The following is a 17,603-nucleotide window of genomic DNA, read 5'->3' as shown; positions in this document are numbered from 1 at the left end:
TCTACATATTGTTCTGTCCATACACAAAGAGGTTAATAGAGAATGGCCAGATTTAACCTCTCCCATCCCTCTGCCAGAGGCTTCTGCTGGCCCCTGGGTGCCTTCCTGTGGTCACTGTGTAAGATTGTTATGGAACTTCCTAATCAGGGGAAGATGGTTTCACCTCACAATCTGCAGTGACCTCAAAGAGGGAGATTCCAAAGGCATGGAGAGCACTCAGGTGCCATCTCCCATTGTGAGATATGTGGGACTACCTCCTATTTATGCTATTGAACCACTCCCTCAAAGACGATAGCTGACTAGTGTGAATGACACCCTACATGAAAGCCTTGTATAGTCAACGCCCATTGTCTGCGCTTGGGCTCCAATAGCAGAAGGCTGCAAGGATCCATGTCTGTGGCAATTTCTGCCAGGAAATCCCAGGTGCCACATCAGACAAACACCTACAAGATTTTTATCAGGCATTCTTAAAACTACAATACCCACCTGGGGAAGTGAGGAAACAGATTGACAGAGCAAGACAGGTACCTAGAAGTCATCTACTACAGGACAGACCCAACGAGAATAATAACAGAACACCACTGGCCATCACGTACATTCCCCAGCTAAAACCTCTCCAGCACATCATCAACAATCTACAACCTATCCTGGAAAATGATCCCTCACTCTTACCGACCTTGGGAGGCAGGCCAGTCCTCGCTTACAGACAGCCCCCCAACCTGAAGCAAATACTCACCAGGACCTAAATACCACACCACAGAAACACTAACCCAGGAACCAATCCCTGTAACAAACCCCGTGAGGTAATAAAGAAGCTGTTTTATGCTGGCTTGGTAAATCTAAGTATTGAAATAGCCAACAGCTTTATGGGGATTGTCTGCCCCATTCTTTGCAGTTCACCCTCATTGAGTGACCACCGCTGGCTCCCCATTAGGACCCCGGTCACAGAAGGTTTGTCCAAGCTGAAGTTCTCTGGGGCATTGAAGAGTGGAATGTTGATGAGATCCTGCAACCCGTGTTGTTTTGTTCCTTCTGTAAGCAAACTTTGATGCTGTTTTCCTTCTGTTTCTGTTTCTTCTCTGGTACTACTTTACTCCTTACACTGTGTCATGTATTTCAGGTACATGGGAGGTTGCAGACTGCTACTAGTAGGTCAAGCTTCTGTATCAGATATAGACCGGCCACAGAGCTTCCTTCTCTGGTAGATACACCACAGACGTATCTTCTATAAGATCCTTTAAAGCTCTGCCAGGAATCACTGTTGTGATCTTAAATAAGCTCCTCACATCACTACCTACTGGCTGAAAAGTATAATACAGATTAGTATTCCATTACAGTCTCCTCCACCAGAAGGCCTGCCAGCAAATCACTCCCAGCTAAGATTGCCAGCCCTCCAGGATTGTCCTGAGTCTCCAGGAATTAAGATTATGTCATGTGATGAAACCTCCAGGAATACATCCAACCAAAATCTGCAACCTGACTCCCAGCACAAGTCTCGTCCGCCTATTAAAAGGGTATCTTGGCCATGCAACACCATCTCTGTGTGTAGCGCATGTTGGATTGGCTCTGTCTTGGTGCTGCCAGTGCCAAGATAAAACTCCTTGCTCTGTCTCCTATCAATCTTCCTGAGTTCGTAGCTGTTGCAGCTCTACAGCAGGCTCCAAATATTGGGCATGTTAGAGACCATTGCAGCGGTGCGCGCAGTGCTTCTGTAAGATAAAATTAGACAAGCCAGCCATTAACACACAGATGATCTTCCTGGCAAGGCTTGATTTATTGATTGGAGTAACCTCTCTGCTACGCCACTGCTAACTGACTGGCACAGCGAGGAGCTGATATGGCTCACACCATTCATCTTCATCAAAGCTTCAATCTCATGATCACTTACTCCGAGTTCTGGCCAACCACGAAGACTTAACATTTCATGTTACTTCTGTGTGATAGTACTGTATAGCCAGTAAGTGTAGGGGTCATCACACAGGTCTTTGATGTAGCATCTGTGACCCCCAAGAACCTACACACAGCTATTCAAATAGCAAAGCAGTCTGAGCTGGTGAGATAGCAAAACCAAGAGCAACTTGCCAAACTTGAAAAATAAGAAACTAGCTTAGAATTTCTCAACAGAGCCCGCAAGAGCGCTACAAGTCATTATCATAAGACCCCTGGGGCAAGAAGAAATAATTCCCTGGCTGAGAGGGATGAATTCCAGTCAGACATCAAAGCCCTGCAGCCTAAATGCACAATATCTGAAAAAAATCATATCCCAAGAGATGATGCACATCCACCCAAAAGCACAAGGTGTAATAAATGCACAAAGTATGGACATTTTGCAGTTGTTTGCTGAACCAAAGCAACAGGGGAATTGGCTTATATTACAGACAATCAAGAGCCATTGTTTCTGGGATCTACCACATGTGATGACACAGAGTCTGCCTGGAGAGTGAAACTGAATATTCATGGAAAGACAATTGACTTTAGAATAGACCCAGAAGCAGACCTCACAGAAGGGACTTAACATAACCTTCAACACCTCCAGAGCTGAAGTCATCTGATACAGCTCTGACTAGCCCTGGAGTTATTCTGACTCACACGGGCCAGTTCACCACAGAAGCAATTTAAAAATACAAAAGCTTTGCATTCAGGGTGCATGTGATCAAAGGATCAAAGACCAACAACCTTCTCAGCTTCAGCATGGCAGCTGTGATGGGTTTAGTAAGAAAGGTGGAAGAACTCAGAGAATTTGGTGAAATTGGACTTTTGAAAGGAGATTCAGAACAAATAAACTTAAGAACAATGCTGAACTTATACAATATACAAACACCTCTACCGGACAGAGACTAGCAGCAGATTTATACAAATCCAGAGCCCATCATTATCTGTTTTTTCAGGTATAAAGAAATAATGTATTCAAAAGACATAACATGTCACAGTGTTATCAAGAAGCTGAAGTGCACTTTTGGTCATTTCAGTATTCCAGAACATCTAGTGACGGACAACGGACCATAATGCATTGCAGCAGAATTTAAGTCATTCAGAAGGAAATATGATTTTGATTGTATTACTAGCAGCCCACATTACTCAAAAGCAAATGAAGAGGCTGACAGAGGTGTACGGAGAGCCAAGAAAATCCTACAGCAGGAAGACCCATTCCTTGCTCTTCTGAGTTACAGATCAACACCAATAGCGGCTACTGGATATAATCCAGCACGTGAGGAGATAACTCAGAAATACTGTTTCAACTCTGAAAAAGAATCTGTCTCCAAAATGCCCAGACATGAAGAAAGTAGCCAAATTGGATGAAAAGCAAAAAGAGCTTACAAACACTTTTGCAACAGAGAACTGTTGGGTCTAGAACCTGGTGATTGTGTTCATGTCAAATTGGATGGAGAAAAAGGATGGACAACTTCTGTTGTCATGAAGAAAAATAATTCAGTGCCCAGATCATACGTGAGCAAGACCAACAGTGGAGAGTTGGAGAGTTCAGCAGGAAGCATCAACATCTACAGTTTGTTCCTTAGAAAGAACAATCAACAGAGCAAATTCTACAGATGATGGATGCAGAACAAGGAAAAGACTCAAGGATTCCAAACCAACCACAGCCAGTCATTAACTAGTAGACTGTCAGATGACCAAGTTGTTACGCATTCAGGGCATATAATTAGAAAAACAGTATGGTTCAGCAACGCTTAGCAGACTGATCTGTACTGAACTTCAAAGATAGCATGATAGTATAAATATTGTAAATGGTAGGAGTGTAGAACTTAAAGGGGGAGATGCAATGAAATACTAAACTGTATCAGAGAAACAAAGTGAGTGAGGTAATATCTTTTATTAGACCAACTTCTATTGGTGAAAGAGACAAACTTTTGAGCTTACACAGAGCTCTTCTTCAGGTCCGGGAGAGGTATTCGGAGGGTCACAGCTAAATGCAAGGTGAAACAGATTGTTTAGCATAAGGAGTTAACATGTTGTAAGAAACTGTTCAAGGTGAAGTGGAAGGACAAAGGAGGGTTAGTGAGTCAGTAAGGGAAGGGCCTATCTTTTTGTTATGTGTGTACAGACCCAAGCATAATGGGGTCCTGACCCTTTGATGGAGCCCCAAAGTGTTAATGCAAAGCATGTAATCGATAATAACAGTCCAGGATGGTGAGGGCTGGACCTTTCCAGGGTTCCCCACCAGCTCTTTTAATGTGTCTCAAATTTGACATGCAACAACCCTTGTTAATCCAACTCTGTGCTCCACACACAGCTCTGCCAATGATCCTGTTATCCAGTTCCTGGGGCCCCCACTGCATAGCTCTTACCAACGTATCCGCACACCTCACTCACTCCTGGCCTGCAGAACCCCATGCTGTTCCAATGAAGGGTCCTCCCCAGCCTATAGGATTAGAGAGCTGGCTTTCTAAAATGTTCCATTTGTGGAAGTTTGGGAAATTACCCCCAGGGCTGGGATGGGTGACAAACACCTGGAATGATATGCAGTGCAGGAGAGCTAGGTGGTTTGCTGAAATTGTGTCTCACATTTTCCTGCCCTCCTCCTTCCCTGTGACTGAAGATTTGCTGGTGCCTAAGGCCCGCTCCTTGGTTTGGATTGAGTCTGCATGATCAATTGGGAAAGTGAATCATCCATATTCTATTTGGAAACCACCCGTCTGAGGACAAACTCCGAATTCCCAAGACTGATGCAAAAACCAAGCAGGAAATGTTTGGGCCCCTCCACTAACCCTAAGTACATCTTTTCATTGGAGCCCTTACAAATGTCCTTAATAGTTAACCAATCTGACAAGAGAAATGCAGGCTAGATGGGCTTGTGCTGTAAAAATGGATACTTGGAAAGTTACCCTGCTTATGAAAGTCTAAGGACTAGGAACTGCCGTGGGTCTAAGAACTTTTACTGAGGTTCCTTCTGCATTTAGCATGGAGCAAAATCCTCCTGACAGCACTTTGCTGGGCTACAGAGAACTGGCCTGGATCAGTCCTTTAAATTCTCTGTAATAAAGAGGAGAACAAAGGGACTCCAGGGAGGATTTTACTGAAGAAAGGAGTTGTGCTCATTTTCTTGGGAAGTTCTGTACACTTACTGTCCACGGTAAGGTTAATGTTCTTCTCCCCGGTAAAGGTGTCATCTGTGATGGAGATCTCCACCTCATAGGTGCCCTCGTCTGACAGCTGCAGGTGACTGATCAACAGGGAGCCATTCTCAAGTATTTTAATCCGGTCCTTGTAATCGGGACGTAGGTTGCCAATGATCTCGGTGCCGATGGACTGTACCACTGTGGTAGGCTTGTCTCGCTTCAGCTGCCATTTGATCACAGGTTTATCGCTGCTGGTGCTGGTGTACCTCACCGAGAGCAGGGCAGGTTTGCCAACTATGCCATGGATGAGGAGAACTGGGCTGGTGATATTGACGCCTTCCAGTAGACCTAGAGGGAAGAGACAGCAGGGCTAGTTAAGGCAAGGCTAAGACTCGTGTACAGCCAAGCGCTACGATATAACCGCATTTGCTCCAACCCCTCAGACAGAGACAAACACCTACAAGATCTCTATCATGCATTCTTACAACTACAATACCCACCTGCTGAAGTGAAGAAACAGATTGACAGAGCCAGAAGAGTACCCAGAAGTCACCTACTACAGGACAGGCCCAACAAAGAAAACAACAGAACGCCACTAGCCATCACCTTCAGCCCCCAACTAAAACCCCTCCAACGCATCATCAAGGATCTACAACCTATCCTGAAGGACGAGCCATCGCTCTCTCAGATCTTGGGAGACAGACCAGTCCTTGCTTACAGACAGCCCCCCAATCTGAAGCAAATACTCACCAGCAACCACACACCACACAACAGAACCACTAACCCAGGAACCTATCCTTGCAACAAAGCCCGTTGCCAACTCTGTCCACATATCTATTCAGGGGATACCATCATAGGGCCTAATCACATCAGCCACACTATCAGAGGCTCGTTCACCTGCGCATCTACCAATGTGATATATGCCATCATGTGCCAGCAATGCCCCTCTGCCATGTACATTGGCCAAACTGGACAGTCTCTACGTAAAAGAATGAATGGACACAAATCAGACGTCAAGAATTATAACATTCAAAAACCAGTTGGAGAACACTTCAATCTCTCTGGTCACTCGATCACAGACCTAAGAGTGGCTATACTTCAACAAAAAAGCTTCAAAAACAGACTCCAACGAGAGACTGCTGAATTGGAATTAATTTGCAAACTGGATACAATTAACTTAGGCTTGAATAGAGACTGGGAATGGATGAGTCATTACACAAAGTAAAACTATTTCCCCATGGTATTTCTCCCTCCCACCCCACCCCCCACTGTTCCTCTGATATTCTTGTTAACTGCTGGAATTAGCCTACCTGCTTGTCACCATGAAAGGTTTTCCTCCTTCCCCCCCCGCTGTTGGTGATGGCTTATCTTAAGTGATCACTCTCCTTACAGTGTGTATGATAAACCCATTGTTTCATGTTCTCTGTGTGTGTGTATATAAATCTCTCCTCTGTTTTTTCCACCAAATGCATCCGATGAAGTGAGCTGTAGCTCACGAAAGCTTATGCTCTAATAAATTTGTTAGTCTCTAAGGTGCCACAAATACTCCTTTTCTTTTTGCGAATACAGACTAACACGGCTGCTACTCTGAAACACTGTGGGAGTGACAGTCTAATACCTGTGTTCAGCTTCTGAAGATGCCCAGAGGTTTCCAGAAACCTTGTCAAGCTCAGTCTTAGCTGGCTGCTTATGCACTTAATGAAAGTACTGGGCCTTCTCTCCTGAGAGTTTATTCCACATTACACAGGAGCCAATGGCAACCCCATTGATGTCAGTGGGGCTGCGCTGGCTAAGTGAGAACAGAGCTGAGCCTTTCTCAAGACAATGAGCAATACCTATTTCCAAGCATGCTGCTGCTGATCCTTGCAGCTCAGGCTGCGTGGCCCTTACCTCCTTACTGTGGTTTTAAATGGTGAGACAGCAAGACTGAGCATTTACACAGCACCTTCCCCCCATCAATTTTTAGACATTTTACAAGGAAGAGGAAATCTCGTTGTCTCCATTTGACAGGATATTGAAAAGCAGAGAGGTGAAGTTCTTGCTTCAGGACACAACAAAACAGTGCAGCACTCCAGGCCTAGACATCCAGGAACCCTCAGAGAACCTCCTGCCAGTGATCATGGATACAAAGGCTGGGATACACTACATGGAGGTAGGGCAGTAGGGGGCCTATCTCAATGAGTATAGCGAGCAACTGGAATATTCTACACACAGTAACTGAGCCATTATCCCCACCATTCACGATGCTTTACCATTTCAGACACTACACACACACAGCAGCCCCAGCGAGTCAGAGAGACCTGGCAGTGTGCTAATAAAAGGCCTGATGGAGATCAATCCTTCATCTTGCCCACCGCCTTTAATAGCATGGTGCACGTGTGTGCTGTAGAGCTGCTTTGTCACATATAACTGGACCTCTCTTCTGATCCTACAGTGCTGTGCAATGTCTTGGTGCACTGGTGAGCAGTCACAGCCATAGTCCACGCCAGAGGTGTCTGCCTTTCAATGGTGGGTAGTGAAATGATTTGTTATGGCTGTCATGGTAGTAGCATCCTCTATAGTTAAGACTGCAAAAGAGTATGCATTAACAAAAAATACAAACATTCTGTACGTGGCTAGGCCACTTAGCAGACATTTGCACAGACCTCACAGTGAGGAGTGCAATATCAATGCCTTTGATCCTACTTTGATCCTACTTTGATCCTCCTAAAGTAGGAGCTAAGATAGAACTGGGCCCAACCTTTTTTACCTTAAACAAACCAAGGAAATTAAATTAAAAAATGAAGACAATGTTAAGATTAATCACAGTTAAACTCGAGGTAAATGAAAGTTAGGGCTGAACACGTAACCGTAAGTCCTGGGGTCAGGGAGGTGCCTATTGCTGTCCTCATGAAAACCCACCTAGATTTGGCTAAGTTATAAGCATCTAGAAAATGCGGCATGAACATGCTTAGTAGAGCCTGGTTAGAGGCTTGCTGATAAACTCTCTGAACAGTCCGTCTGCACTGAGCATGCTCCAGCCCCACAGAGCTTCCTGGGCATCAACTGCTATAAGCTTGCTCAAGTTCCATAGAGTTTCCTAAAGGTCAGTGGTACTGAGCATGCTCCTTGCCTTCGCTCAGGGTATGTCTGCACTTCAGTCATTGGGCCAAAATCTGCACTCCAAGCACGCACCCACCTCCTTCCAACTGCACTTACAGCTGCGTGTGTGTGGAGTGAGAGGGAATCTGGCCTGCAGAGGCTGGAGATGGAAACAATCATAGAACCTCAGGGTTGGAAGGGACCTCAGGAGGTCATCTAGTCCCACCCCCTGCTCAAAGCAGGACCAATCCCCAACTTTTGCCCCAGATCCCTAAATGGGCCCCTCAAAGATTGAACTCACATCTGTGGGTTTAGCAGGCCAATGCTCAATCCACTGAGCTATCCCTCCCCCCAATGCTCTGCTAGGTACTCCAGTTCATCTATCTCACCGTCAGTGCAGGCCCGTTCCCTACAGAGTGCAAGCTAGCACTGTGCTCGCTCCACTGCCAGAGTCCATTGTAAACATGCAGCGTGTGGCACTAAAACATCGACTGCCACGTGGCAATATTTGACTTTATTGCAGAATTCCCTACACCGCAACTAGGAGGAAATACCCCCTTAAACTGATCTACTAAAGATTAAAGATTGTGAAGTACTTTGAGATCTACTGATGAAAAGCACTAGATAAGAGCGAGGCATTATTAATTGTTTTGTTACTACAGCAGCCAAGCCGTAAATGCAGATTATTCTTTTAAAGGGTGTCCACTTTGTTCAAAAAATATTTTCTTTATTGTTTTAAAATGCTCATTTCTACTAATGGGTTACCAGATTAAATAGCCAGCCCCAAACCTCCACAGCAGCTAGGACAAAATCCACTGCCAAAAGAGAACAAATGAGCCAAACATGAATTCGCTGATTTAGAAAAGCGAGATCAGACCTAAAGAACACAGTTCAAACACAAATGCCTCAGCCTTGGCTGATCCACTGTTACACACAGTTTCCAATATTTTGGTGGGTATAATTCTTGCACTGCTACTCTTAAATGCACATTTAGAACACTGTCTCTGAGAACCGTACCCTCGTTTGGCATGTTTGAGGCAGGACTGATGGATGGGGTCAGCCTCACCCAGGGCCAGCTCCAGGCACCAGCATTCCAAGCAGGTGCTTGGGGCGGCGGGTCGCAAGGGGCAGCAGTATTTCCACCACGGTGGCAATTCGGTGGCAGCTTCTCTGTTTCGCCAGTCATGGCAGCAGTTTTTTTCACTGCTTGGGGCAGCAAAAACTGTAAAGCCGGCCCTGGCCTTACAAACACTGTTATGGGAAAGTCTCCAAATCATCTTCCCCATCTTGGGCAAAGCAAACAAGCCCCAGGCTTTGGCAGGAGCCACAGCCTGCCTGACCTTTCAGTCCCTCAGCACCCACGGCACAATGTCAGCAACGTGAAGGGCTGTTACAATACCAAGTTAATTACCTAGAACTGTGTGTCTGGAGTGGGGTGATGTATGAGCTCATCACCATTCAGCCAAACACAGAGACAGGAGAGAGGCCAGGAGAAGCCTCCCCAAGCAAGGGGTCAGGAGCCTAGACCTAGCAAGAAAGGGGAGGTTAATGACTGCAATGGGCAACTGGCACAAGGAGAGCCCTGCAATTCCAGGGGCCCATTTTAAAGTACTCTACAGTGCATATTGTACAGCAAGGATGCTGGGCCAGTGCTAAATTGGCGAGGGCCTATCTGGTTGCCCTGCAACAGCCAAGGGCTGGGGAATAAGGGGTTAACTCCAGTTCAGGTTCCTCCTCCCACAGGTGCTCAGGGCTCTAAGGGTCTGCCATTGCTGCAATCAGAGGCATGACTGCAGTACTTGCAGACATACTGGAGCTAGCTTTCGCTAGTAAGCTGGAACATCAATAGCAGTGAAGCTGCAGCAGCATGGGCTAGTCACCAAGTACATACCCAGGGCCCTGGGCGTGCTGCCACAGCCTCACAGCTATTGTTCTTCATGCTAGTAGACCAAAGCACTGGGACGCTACACATACTGCAGTCACACCTCTGTTTGCAGTGTAGACATACTCTAGGGCTGTGTTTTTACTTAAATGTTACCTCGAGAGATCTGCTCTTGAATTAGCTAATTTCAGTCAGAACAGCCATGTGGCAAAATAACTCTGGGGCTGCACAGAGTAGTTGTGTTAGCAGCTAACTTGAGCTGTAGTCAGTACTTCCATCATCGGGGGAAGGAAGATCTAACGCAGGATCAAGGTCTGTGTCACGGAGTCACCAGGCGATGCTCTGGAACTACTCCATACGAAGTCAGTCAGGACTCTGGGGGAGCCTCCTCTCTGTGAGCAGACTGTCTCCAGGGGAAGAAGCTTACACAGCTTCGACCTTCCTGAGGCTGACCTTGGAGCATTCAGCATCCCCTTCTCACACCGTGTGATTCCCGCAGCGAGTCTGCAGAAGGCGGGGCTCCTGGGAGAGGCAGAGGGCCCTGCACCCCAATTCCACAGTCAGACGTGTCTCTCAGCCAGCCAGTAAAACAGAAGGTTTATTAGACCACAGGACCATGGTCTAAAACAGAGCTTATAGGGACAGAGAACAGGACCCCCCAGTCAGGTCTGTCTTGGGGGGCAGGGAGGCCCATCTGGCCTCTATTTCCACAGCCAGCTCCAAACTGAAACTCTCCAGCCCCTCCTCTGGCGTTTGTCCTTTCCCGGGCCAGGAGGCCACCCGATCTCTTTCTTCTCCAAGCCCTTCAGTTGGCACCTTTGCAGGGGAGGGACCCAGGCCATCAGTTGCCAGGAGACAGGGTGTCAGCCATTCTCTGTGCAGACTGGCCCTCTCGGGCTCTGCGACAATCACACACCTTCATCCCACCACCTAGATACTTAAGAAACACCTAGGGGAAACTGAGGGATAGCTCAGTGGTTTGAGCATTGGCCTGCTAAACTCAGGGTTATGAGTTCAATCCTTGAGGGGGCCATTTAGGGATCTGGGAGGATTGGTCCTGCTTTGAGCAGGGAGTTGGATTAAATGATCTCCTGAGGTCTCTTCCAACCCTGATAGTCTATGATTCTATGAGGCACCCACACAGTATCCGATGAAGTGAGCTGTAGCTCACGAAAGCTTATGCTCTAATAAATTTGTTAGTCTCTAAGGTGCCACCAGTACTCCTTTTCTTTTTGCGAATACAGACTAACACGGCTGCTACTCTGAAACAGTATTCAGAGAAAACATTAAAAACATTCCCACTTTGTCACAGTCTGTGCAGCTGAAGAGAAATTCCCTAAGGGGCCCAGCTGAAGCAGAACATATGGGTTTTAGTTATTGGCCCTAACTCCAGTCCTGTTCACACACAAAAGCTTGATGGGGTGTAATCAGTAAGCTGTGGACTCCAGTTGAGGGCGTTCTGCATTTCAGCACCAAGCCTCCTCTGTTCCATTGTGTGGTTCATTGTGGCTCCTTAAGCCTCCTTTAAGAGTTGTTGTTCTGGGCTCAGCGCAGCGATTGCAAGAAAATCCAACTCCAGCTATCTCCACCGAAACCAGGCAACGGAACAAAGAAGCAGAGAGAAATTTCCCTTGGTGACCTTGCACTTACAGGATTACCAGGAACGTTCGCATGTAGGTGCATATTGTTAGAGGGTGCCAGTCAGATGAAAACACACTGCTGTCCCCATGAAAATCTGCAGGGCCCGTCACACCCATTAGTCAGGAGGCCACTGATCTGAAAACCCAAAGCACCTTTGAATGTGTACAGCTCATGGGGCCTCGAGGGGGGTATGGAGCAGTCAATGGACAAATGTTGTCAGAGGCCTGGCTGCTGAGCCCCAGCTAGAGCCATTCCCCTGACTGAGCCCCTCTCAACCCCTTGCCACTCTGCACATGGCTCTGAGAAGCCTCGGAGTGCTGCTTTGGATCGGGCTGGTCTCTGAACACAGTGCTCAGTGCAATACCTCTGCCCCAGGTGTCCTCCAGGGACCATGCCTTAGCACACCCCTTCTACCTCTGCTCTGGCACCTGCTTCACCAAACGCACGTGTGTGTGTTGAAGCATTACTCCCCAGGGCCAAGTGCCACCTTTCCCTCGTGCTCCATGCAGCCTGGAGCTGGGTGCTCCTTGCTACTAGTCGGAGCAGCTCGGCAGTCAGAGCCTTGCTCTGTGGCGCTCTTGTCTCACTCTCACTCGAGTGATTCTTTTGGCAGGACTTGGATCAGGCAAAACAGAATGTCTCTCTAGCTCTCTTTAAAAGGGCTTTCATCACACGTGAACTAAACCCTGTAATCCTGGCACTGGCCGGAGACAAACAGCTCCTACACCAGTGGAGACGCGGGTCCGCGGGTGCCACAGCCTATGTCGGCTGCAGCCTGCCCGAGACCACTTGTGCCTGCTGAGAGTGGGGAGTAAGGGGGGCAAGGAGGACAGAATGAGGGCAGCCGGCTTCAGCAGCGTTACTGAGCATGCTCCGTCCACGTAGGCGCACTCAGTACAAGCCAAGCAGCAAATCTGGGGGAGCACGTGACCCCACAGACCCCCCTCCCCCATGCGTCTCCTCTGTCCCTCAGTAATATCAGACATCTGTGCCTCTGAGCCACACCACCAGTCTGTGTGAGTCAGATCAGCTTCCTCCACAGGCGGTGGGCTCCCAGGCTAGACTCCCACCCATAGACAACCTGTGCCTGCTGACAGTGGGGGGCACACCCCTGAACAGCTCGAGTCATGCCCGCCCCGAGCCCCACCCTCCCAGAAAGCAGCGGCCCCTCCATGCAGCTCCCAGCTGTTCCTCTGTTCCAGTTTGTGGGCTCCACTGCTCCGCAGGGAGTGGACCCGGCCATACCATGTGACCAAGCAATCTAGGGGGGCATGTGACCCCACATTTCACACCCCATATGTCACCTCTGCTCCCATCTGCACCAATGGTGTAAGTTACACCTCCCTGCACTGACTTGTCCCAGAAGTGACCTTGCCCTGGACAGGACAGGCAGTGCCACTACTGCTGCTGTCTTTCCAGAGGGTCACCACAGCGGGAAGTGGGTCCCTCAGGGTCCTGCCCTGCAAGCTGGGCAGAGGGGAGAGTTACCTTTACATGGTCACTCTTGTTTACGCAAGAAAATAACATGCACTGTCCACAAAGGAGTTTCTCAGTAATAGAATGTCAGTAGTGAGATCAGCCCATCCCCCAGCTGCTCTGTCTGTCCCTGGCCAAGCTAGTGCTGTTTTCTACTGCCAAAGTCTCCTCCTGGATGGACTTTCTGCCAGGGTACAGGCTGCTCGAGGGCGCCATGCAGCTGGCACAGAACCTGGCCTGGAGCTGTTACTCTACAGCCATCAATTAATCACTGTGTTGGGAATGGCAGGGGGAAATACTGCCCTGTTCCACTGATTTTCAAAACCCACTGGGGTCCATCCAGCAGCATGGACTCAGGTTAAAGTACTGGCTCCCAGAACTAGTGGGGAAACTAGTTATTAATTCAGTCCATGGTTGTAACAGTCAGTGGTGGAGTAAACCACATGGACTTGGACAACATGGAGCAAGAACATGGGCCATGGAGTGAAATGTGCGCAGACTGCCCCCTATTGCCTTACGGCTCTAGAAGAGCACTGAGTGCTGCAGATCCTGGCACCAGGGCTGAGACATGGGGCCAGACTTCCAAGTTCTTTGTATTTGCAGTTGGGGCCAGATTTTCAAAAATGCTTAGCACCCAACAGGGAGACACTTGCTTTGGTGCCTAAATGGGAGCTGAGCTCTGGAACATCAGGCCCCTACCGTATGCACCTGCAGGAGAACCTAGAACTTTGTCTTTTTGCAATGAATCTGTCCTAGAGGAAATCTGGAAATAGTGAAGCAAGGGGCAAAAGTCTGCTCCCGGTCACATTGAAGTAACACTCTAAAATCGATGTGGGGTTAATAGAGAGCAGCAGTTGGCCCAGTGTCATCCAGAAAGAAAAATAATTGAAACCAATTACAATTATTTTAATGAGATGGAACCAGCTAAGACCCCTGTGGCATCCATTTCCTCCAGTGAGCACAAACTTTCTCTCATTTTAACTGCTCCTCTAGATGAGGCTGAAGTAAGGAGCCTTCCTCTGACCCCAGGGCATTAAATGCCTAATTCTATCAGGTCAAGTGCACGTAATTCCCTCTTTGCTGCGGCAGGGGCAGGGCTGACCCCACCCCTGCCCCACCTCTTCCCCCCGAGGCCTGGCCCCACGGTCAAGCCAGAAGCCATAGCCAGGCAGGGGACCCTGAGTCCCTCCACCTGCCTGGGGTGGGGGAGCCTGAGAGCAGCCCCCAGCCTGTGTCCCCACTTCCCCAGACTGCCTGCCTAGGGCAGGTGAAGGATCCACATCTCCCCACAGCTGCCTGGGCACCCCGGGCCACTCTTATCCAGGGTGGGCTCCAGCTTCTGTCCTGTCCAGAAGGCGTGGCCTGGGGGGGAAGGAGGGGCAGGGAGCTGGGCCCATGGTGAAAAGTGGGAGGGCCATCGCCCCTTGGCCCCCCCCGTTCTGGTGTCCCTGGGCAGGGGGGTACAGAAACCACAGCACGGAACGGTCTTAAGTTAAAATAATGCTCAGGCAGACCATCTACTGCTGGGAACAGCTGTTTCTGGCCCCTTAAGTATTCAGAGGGGAGTAGGGCGGGAAAGCTGCATTCAGACACCCGTTGTCAGAGAGTGTGGCGGAAGGATCTCTGTATCTTAAGGTGGTATTTTTATATGATAAGGCCAGAAGGGACAGCTGGGATCATCTAGTCTGACCTCCGTTATAGCACAGGCCAAAGAACTTCCCTGAATTAATTCCTCTTTGAACTACACACCTGAGTGCCTTCCATGTAAAAATCAACGTCAATAACTGACCTGCTCACCAGCCAGGGAAGGAAGCTCAGGATCGAAAGAAAAGAAAGAAATTAAATTCTGTGTAGGAAAGGCAGAGAGAAGCAGCAGAAATGCCTTTCCCGTGGCTGACGGGAAGCACGCCCGAGCAATGCTGGACAATCTGTTCCCAGCTATGGCTCTTTCTCTTGCTGCTATAGAAAGGGGCTCTTCCTTGTGTCAGTGTCATGGCAACAAAGTACTGGAACTGGGAAGGGGAGAGAGGGGCAGAGAGTGCTAGAGAGACAGGAGAACCCAGTGAGTGAGCGAGGGAAGCTGGATTGAGAGAGAGATCCGATGAAGTGAGCTGTAGCTCACGAAAGCTTATGCTCAAATAAATTTGTTACTCTCTAAGGTGCCACAAGTCCTCCTGTTCTTTTTGCGAATACAGACTAACACGGTTGCTACTCTGAAACCAGAGAATAAAGAGCGAGTGAAAATGTTTCATGAAAGAGAGAAATGATTGAGAGAGCTGGGGAGAGGGCAGTAGGAGAAAAGAGAAATTGGCAGACGTGTGTGGAGGAGAGGGATAAAGAGCAGAAACATGAAGTGGTGAAAGTGGAGAATGGAGCCCACATTTCTATGGAGAAATATAGGCTCGATGGAACTACCATTAAGCGGATACATAATTGGTTAAACAACTTCAAACAAAGAGTAACTATTAATGAAATGATGTCAGATTGGAGGGAGGTCTCAAGGGGGGTTCCACAGGGATCTGTTCTGGGCCCATTGTTGTTTAACATTGTTATTAATGACCTGGTGTAGGAACAGAGAGCATACTGATCAAATTTGCAGATGACACAAAGCTGGGGGCGGGGGGTGGGTTTGCCAACACTTTGGAGGATATAGCTCAAATTCAGAGGGATTTGATCAATTGGAGAACTGGACTATAGACAACAAAGTGAAATTCAACACAGACAAATGTAAGGGGCTACACTTAGGGAAGAGAAACCAAAGGCACAAATACAGAATGAGGGGAAACTGGCTTGACAGCAGCACTACTGAGAAGTCAACATGAGTCAGCAATGCGATGGCGTTGCAAAAAAAGCAAATGCAATTTTAGGTTGCACTGACAGAGGCATGCAAGTCATGGGAGGTGATAGTACCGCTCTAATCGGCACTGGTGAGGTCTCGCCTGGAGTATAGTGTCCAGTTTCGGTCACCGCTGCATAGAAAGGATGTGGAGAAATTGGAAAGGATCCAGAGCTGAGCAACAAGGATGATCAAAGGGATGGAATGCAAGCCATATGAGCAAAGGCTTAAGGAACTGGGTATGTTTAGTTGGAAAAGAGGAGATTAAGGAGGAACATGATAGCTGTCTTCAAATACTTGAAAGGCTGCCATAAAAAAGATGGAGACAAGTTATTTTCTCTTGCCACAGAGGGCAGGACAAGAGGCAATGGGTTCAAACTACACCAGAGCAGATTTAGATTAAATCTCAGGAAAAACTTCCTAACTGTAAGCACAATAGGACAATGGAACGGACTGCCTAGGGAGGTCGTGGAAGCTCCTTCGCTGGCGGTTGTCAAAAGGAGGCTGGATAATCATCTGACTTGGATGGGTTAGACACAACAAATCCTGCAGCTTGGAAGGGAGTTAGACTAGATGACTCTTGCGGTCCCTTCTAATCCCATGGCTCTAGGATTATAAAAAGTGAGTGAATGACCCTACAGGCTGGATAAAGTGATGCGGGATTGAAGTCCCATTATGGGGCAAGGGGAGATGCTGGAAGAGGTCATTGAATAGTTCTGATTTCTATGGCCAAGGTCTGCACAAGGATCTCGGCAGGGGTGGGGTTCTGGTAATGGCAAGGCTGACAGTGCTGGCAGGTAAGTGACTTACAGACAAGGAAGGATGTTTGTGGCCTGTAGTGACTCCAATATTTCTGGACTTTGGAGCAAGCTAAGGCCTGAATTGTCCTCCCCAATTTTTTATCACTGCTTCTCCTCTGGCTGTGCCTCTGCAGGCTCTCTCATGGTGGTTCCTCCTCTCTTCTGCTTTCTGCGCGGCCACCACAGGACTCTGTCTGTGGGTCCCTCCCCTTCTCATTTCACACTTTTTCTTTGGGTGATCTCCGCTTGTATGGCTTCAGCTGCCTTCTCTCCACTCAGGAGTCAATCTGACCTCTCTGCTCCTGCCTCATCTCCCTCCATCCATCCTGTCTGACATTCCCTGCTGCAGGACTCACTGCCAGCTTTAACTGCACAGGTGCGTCTACACAGCATTTTGGAATGAGACTTCAACAGACTTGGGCTAGCGGGGCTCATCCCCGTGCTCTAAAAATAGCTCTGTAGACAGTGCATTGAAGTTGTGGCTCAGGCTGGAGCTTGGGATCTGAAGCCTGGGGGGCGAGGGGAGGGAGGGGCTTCAGAGCCTGAGCCGCCACTTCAAAGCGCTGTCTGTACAGCTATTTCGAGAGCGCTGGGGTGAGCCCCACTAGCCTGAGTCTGTCGATCGGGGCTGGGAGGCTCACTCCAAAATGCTGTGCAGACTTACTCTACATGGCCAGGAACTGGTCTGAATGGATTCCAAGGCCAGCAGGGACCACTGTGATCATCCAGTCTGCACCCCAGCATAACACAGACCTGGCCCCAGATAATTCCTGTTTGAACTACAGCTGATCTTTTAGAAAAAAAATTGTGAT

At 48.3% G+C, this 17,603-nt stretch overlaps 1 protein-coding gene across 5 annotated transcripts in view; it reads right to left on the bottom strand.

Annotated features, from left to right (window-relative positions):
* The window catches only part of HEPACAM (hepatic and glial cell adhesion molecule), an 88,299-nt gene that overhangs the window by 33,175 nt on the left and 37,521 nt on the right, over positions 1 to 17,603 (bottom strand). For 4 of the 5 annotated variants that reach the window (XM_043500987.1, XM_043500988.1, XM_038380664.2 and 1 more), the window contains one exon: positions 5,082 to 5,423. In XM_043500987.1, coding sequence (XP_043356922.1) covers positions 5,082 to 5,423 — 342 coding nt within the window. Of the gene's footprint in view, positions 1 to 5,081; positions 5,431 to 10,298; positions 10,666 to 17,603 lie in introns of those variants that run through there. The other variant, XM_043500990.1, reaches the window with a different exon arrangement.

This window comes from Dermochelys coriacea, chromosome 22 (assembly GCF_009764565.3).
Source record: "Dermochelys coriacea isolate rDerCor1 chromosome 22, rDerCor1.pri.v4, whole genome shotgun sequence".
Taxonomy (NCBI): Eukaryota; Metazoa; Chordata; order Testudines; family Dermochelyidae; genus Dermochelys; species Dermochelys coriacea.
This window is presented reverse-complemented; position numbering and strand designations above follow the sequence as displayed.